This window comes from Ruditapes philippinarum, unplaced genomic scaffold (genome assembly GCF_026571515.1).
Source record: "Ruditapes philippinarum isolate M1 unplaced genomic scaffold, ASM2657151v2 ctg10993_1_1_1_1, whole genome shotgun sequence".
Lineage (NCBI taxonomy): Eukaryota > Metazoa > Mollusca > Bivalvia > Venerida > Veneridae > Ruditapes > Ruditapes philippinarum.
Window position 1 is genome coordinate 23,675 of NW_026855180.1, and position 6,000 is coordinate 29,674.

General features: G+C 34.4%; 1 protein-coding gene across 1 annotated transcript in view; it reads right to left on the bottom strand.

Moving 5' to 3' along the window:
* The window catches only part of LOC132742325 (uncharacterized), a 28,013-nt gene extending 22,797 nt beyond the window's left edge, over nucleotides 1–5,216 (bottom strand). Inside the window, exon 1 of the mRNA XM_060730693.1 lies at nucleotides 5,026–5,216. Coding sequence (XP_060586676.1) covers nucleotides 5,026–5,091 — 66 coding nt within the window. The 5' untranslated portion in view covers nucleotides 5,092–5,216. The remainder of the gene's footprint in view (nucleotides 1–5,025) is intronic.
* Between the last annotated feature and the right edge of the window lie 784 nt (nucleotides 5,217–6,000).

The following is a 6,000-nucleotide window of genomic DNA, read 5'->3' on the forward strand; positions in this document are numbered from 1 at the left end:
AAAAAGTGAACTGAGCAGTGAAACTGTCATGGCATACTTCAATTCGAGCAAAGACATTGAAGTAATAACAGATGGATCACCTGTGGGAGTCTCGGGAATACTCACACAAGAAGGCAAGGTGGTGGCTTATGCATATCGATCTTTAACACAAGTTTAAACGAGGTACAGTCAGACAGAACGAGAAGCACTGGCTTTGGTATGGTCATGCGAACATTTTGCGATGTATCTAAAGGGAGCACCAACATTCACATGCATTACAGATTGCATGCCGTTAACAAAATTTTGGAAAAGAAACAACCACCACTAAGAATCAAACGTTGGGGATTGTGACTTCAACCGTTCAAAATGAAAATAGAGTATAGGTCAGGGAAAGATAATCCCTCAGACTTTATGTCCCGTCATCCATTAAAACATAAGGAGGAACGAAATATAGCAGAGGAATACGTGTCATTTGTCGCAGAACAATCACTACCAAATGCAATGACAATAGATGAGGTAAAAATGGAATCATTGAAAGATAAGACAATGCAAAAGGCAGTCGAATTTACAAAGAATGGTAAATGGTATGAATTGAAAACACTGAATGACCCAGAAATAGACAAAGAAGAATTATCATCTTTTCGTAGTATAAAGGACGAATTTACTGTGTATAATGAAACATTATTGATGAAAAATGATAAACTAGTGATTTCCAAAATCACTCCCGTGAAAAAGCAATAAAACTAGGACATGAAGGTCACCAAGGAAATTTTGAAAACTAAAAGTTACATAAGATCGAAAGTATATTTTCCAAACATGAATTCTGAAATCGAAGCTGCAATTCAAAAGTGTTTAGCATGTCAATCAAATTCAAATGAACAAAGACCGTGTGAACCTTTGAGAATGAGTGAATTGCCGTCGGACCTTGGCTCAATATAAGCGCTGACTTTTGTGGTCCGTTAGAAAACGGGGACTATTTACTTGTGGTAATAGACGAGTATTCGAGATATCCGATAGTTGAAATAATAAAAAATATTTCAGCAAACACAGTTATACCGGTGTTCGACAAGATTGTATCAATGTTTGCTATACCGAAAGTGATAAAAACCGACAATGGGTCTCCATTTCAAAGTAAAGCATTTGTTGACTTCATGAAATTTTACGGCATAATTCATCGGAAAATCACACCGAGATGGCCAAGAGCAAATGCCCAAGCAGAATCCTTCAATAAACCACTGATGAAGAGTGTAAAATCTTCATTTATCGAGGCGCGAAACTACGAACAAGGACTGTATGATTTCTTAAGACAAACAACCGAGCCACACCACACGTATCAACTGGTTATACGCCATTCAAGTTAATGTTTGGTAGAGATCCGACGACTCGAATGCCAAAACATCGGTCATGGTAAAAGTGGAAACCTTCAAACGAGAGAAATAGTGCAACAGAACGACGATTTTTCGAAAATGAAAGCAAAACGATATGAAGACGAACGGATACATGCAAGGGACAAATCAATTAACGTAGGGGATCGGGTTGTTAGTAAGAAATGAAGCCAGAAACAAAATCTGATTCAATATACAAACCTACGCCATATACGGTTATTGACAGAAAAGGGACAATGATAAGTGTTAGGAACGATGCTGGTCATTGCATGACTCGAAATTCGTCAGTTATGAAAACTGTTGATCCTGGAATTGTCGGTAAGGAACCGGAAACATCTGAAAACGATCTCGATGAACGGGAGATAATAGGAAATGAACAGAATTCACATGCGAGTCCGCAATCGGGTTTGGCGAGGACAAGGCCAACACGTGACAGACGTCCTCCACCATACTTAAAAGATTATGTACCGCGCTAAACAGAGCTGTATTTTTAAAAGAAAGTGAATTGGCCATAATAATGCCAATCGTATGTGTTTTATTCGATTGTACATCATGGATATATATGTGTTTGATTAAATTTAGAATTATGAAAGTAATTATTATAATCGAGAACATGAATAATTAATTAAGTAATACCCAAATAGCAAATTATATAATGAATGAATGTTTGACAATACACACATATAGTGGAGCATACTGGAATATCCCCTCTGGAGTTTATTATAGGGTTTATATTATTTAATGCTCTTATATCATTTAAATATTATCAAACTCAAGGATATCAAATAAAAAAAATATAACTAATGTGTCTAATTAATTATGATGTTGGAGAGACAAGGAAATTATCCATGTTTGTAAAGTGTAATATGTCTGATATTGCTCATGTAGTAGAAAAGTTTCATTGACTAATTTTTTTCATTGATAATAAAGCTGTAGTAAAACTGACCTACAAACGGTTGGAATTCGAACAGTTCCCAGTTTTCCTCATGATTAATTGCTTTATAGCGAGCTCGACGAGCTGGCCCGAAGGGCCTGCTCGCAAAGCGAGCTTTACGGTAACGCGAGTACCTGCTAAGTGATGGTTTTGAAAACTTTCGTCTTAAGTACCGAAATGGACACATCGCAACTTTTCGAATTTAAAGATAACGATAAAAACTGAGGAATTCTGACTGAAAACGGATGTGTAGACTGGTCACCCGCGCACGTCTATGGGAACCATAATTGGACAGGGAACCAGAATAACGGAAGCTGTGTATAAAATAACGAATGACAGTTTTAAAACGGAAAATGTAAAATGAAAATTGAAGGCGCCATTTTGTTTAAAAATCTGATAAATAAAAACTTTTTTTGTCGAATTTTGTTGTGAAAACTATATAGAATCAAAGAAAATGGTCTAACTAAGAAAATGAATCCGAACACCAATATCTTTTATCCACTCGTCAAAGCTGTACAGACGTTTAAAGTATTGTTTTAAACGTGACGTCACAAATATAGCACCAAACAGCACGTGCAAAACAATCAAATCAAGTACGCTATTTTTAATGTCGCAAAACGTTTTAAGTTTTACATTTTATTTCACTTTTAATAATCTTTTTTTTCGCTTGAAAAAAATATAGAGTGAAATAAAAATAAACAAACAAAGTATTATCAACGTTTTCAAAACTCGTTATTCATTTAACGACAGGGGCAGAGCCATATTTAACACAGTACGTGTAACGTCACACGCACTCGTCACTGCATTTAAATTAAAAATGAGCGATTATTTCATACTATTTCACGTTAAAAGTACATCGAGCTCGCTTTGAGGCTTTGCCTTTTTCATATTAACAGACCACGTGGAATAAGGAATGCTGATATAAACAAACTTGGACAATTACAGTTAGAATAGTAAGTTAGATGCTGAATTTGTGTTCCATCTGTAGAAACATTATATACAATGTACATGTTAAATTGTTTATGATTTTGGTTATTTGAATATGTATTGTATTTAGAACTAAAAAAAAATCATTAATTAAAAAAAATATTGATTTAATAATATTTACAATAATAAATTTATATAAGATGATGTTTCAATCCAAGAAGAGGAGGGATGTAATATCCTTCATTACTGTAGTCTGCTATTTATAACTATATTGCATGATGGGTAAGACAGTACTGAACTTCCGGTCAAGATATAACATGGCTTTCTAAATAAACGTACATGTATTTACAATCAAATGTGTTTCTTATAATATCTATACCCTGGACATAACATATGTAAATCAGTCCTGTCCACAGACACTTAAGGTTCAGAACCTATCCTTGTTTTATAAGTTTTATAAGTAACTAATCTCACACCCAACCTATTCAGTATTCTCAAATCTTTCATTCATGAGTTGTTAGTGTTATTTATTTACTAGAAGTGACTATGATGTCCTAAACTTGTGTGCATTAAAGCTTAGATTCTGACAGACATTTCTGCTGCTGTTAAATTAAAACAGTGCATAGTAAGGAATATTTACATAAAAATCTTATTATTTAGCATAATTTCATACAAATTTCTATTACCTTTGTAAGTCCTGTAGATACACCATTTATTAATAACTATTTGTAAAAATGATTATTAGAGACAAAAATATCTTAAAGCAGGTACCTGCATCCTGTACGGTACATTATTGTCACATGATATTCATATGACAATCACTTCATTGGCTAAACTAAACAGTAGAATTTCAGAGATATTTGAAGGGGTTTGAGATTAGGTTCTTTCTTTTAAATAGTTAAAATATATTGACGTGCCAAAGCTTGATTCTGAGATATTTTCGTGCTGGGTCAGAATCTCGCTTTTAGGTAGAGGCGAGATGTTGCCCAGACACGAAAATAGCACAATATATCGTCGTGCAGTACAATTAGTTGGACTATCTTTTTAAGAGGCCATGTCAGTTTTACAAAAGAGGGTTACAAGTGCTTTTCCAAGATGGAAATAGAGCTTTTTTAATTGTTGAATTTCAGTCAAATTTTACAAAAAATAGTACATAAATATTAAAATGTACATATGTAAAGAATTTTCTGCCTCTCAGTCTCAACCTGGGCAGAGATCATGGGTTCGAGTCTAGTACGTCCAACTAATTGTACTACGTGACGATATATTGTGTTATTTTCATGTCTGGGCAATATATCGCCTCTACCTAAAAGCGAGATTCTGCCCCAGAATGAAAATATCTCAGAATCAAGCTTTGGCACGTCAATATATTTTGACTATCTTCGAGCCCTACTCGGGTTACGACCATGTTTCTTAATATGACACCAGTACTGGTTGGTTCCAGGAAGCCGACTCGAAAGTGATTAAGCCAACTCGAAAGTGATTAATATAAGTTGCAAGAACTCGTTTCGCAATCGAGCTTAAATAAATATATTTAAACCAAATAAAGATAAATTCTTATTTATACAAAAAGCCCTCTTGAATGCTTATACAGTTAGAGGTTTGAGAACTGGTTTGTCCACGATAACTTGTGTTTGAACCATTCCCATTAAATGAAAAATTTCATTTATCGTCAAGTCTAAAGTAAAGGGGCGATTCAAGCAGTGGATAGGGTTTGACCCATGTGTCTCACTGTCTGCGGAGTGAGTCTGTGGTCATGTCAAATTATGAAAATATTCACTTTAATTTACATATTCTTACCCTAACTTTCGATAAATTCGCCTTTGATTCGTTAATGATTGACGTAAATTTCTTTTCCCAATCCATTATTTCTCAAGAGTTGATATTTATAGAAGCAGCTTCGAAAAAGTCATTTTAATTATCGTTTCACGATCAACCGGATCTCGAATGTCAACAAAGAGTGTTAGGTTAAACAAGTCCATAAATGATATTATAGCTAAATTCCGTAAATTTCCGTCTTATACCGTATACATGATATGGTCTAGAAAGTAGTTCTTTTAAATTTTGAAATGGCCTATTTCAAGTCATCTTAATTGATACTGGTTATATTTTAAGTATATGTTTAGTAATTGTGTACATAAAGTATCATTTCTGAGTACTTTAAAGGTTGTTTTTGATGTATTTTTGCAGGATTTCATTTATGAGTGGAAGGTTTCAGGAAGTACTATGCACAAGAATACACACCAGTTACTATTTGGAATATTCTATAGTGATTACAGAAATTAAAAGCTGCAGAAAAACTCCAAGGGCTAATGTATTATTTATTTGTGCTAAATTTGCTTGGACTGCATTGGTGTTTAAAGAAATAGTCACGAAGTTTCGGTACCGGATTTGCTTTGTCCAGAATTTAGCCTTAAATGTGATGGATTTACTATCGGATGTATATTACGAAAAATCAGTGGGCCGTCTCCTTCTTTAAAATTTTTAAGTGGCCCAATTTAAGTCCTCTCTAGTTAGATTGGTCATAATTAAAGTGTATTTATTGCATGTGTGTAGTTTTTGTGTGTTTTATGATGACTTTGTGTACAGTAATTTCCCAAACTCCTCACACTGATTACCTCCCTTGGCAGAATTGTAATCTAATCCTGCTGTAAGGGGAGATCACTGCGTAGGAGATTGGTAATTTCCAGGAACTCATTTGTTGGCGGAAGGATTAAAGATGTACTACACAACAGCAGTCATGCAGGAGTTTTTAAAGTGGTGAATTTAAACAGT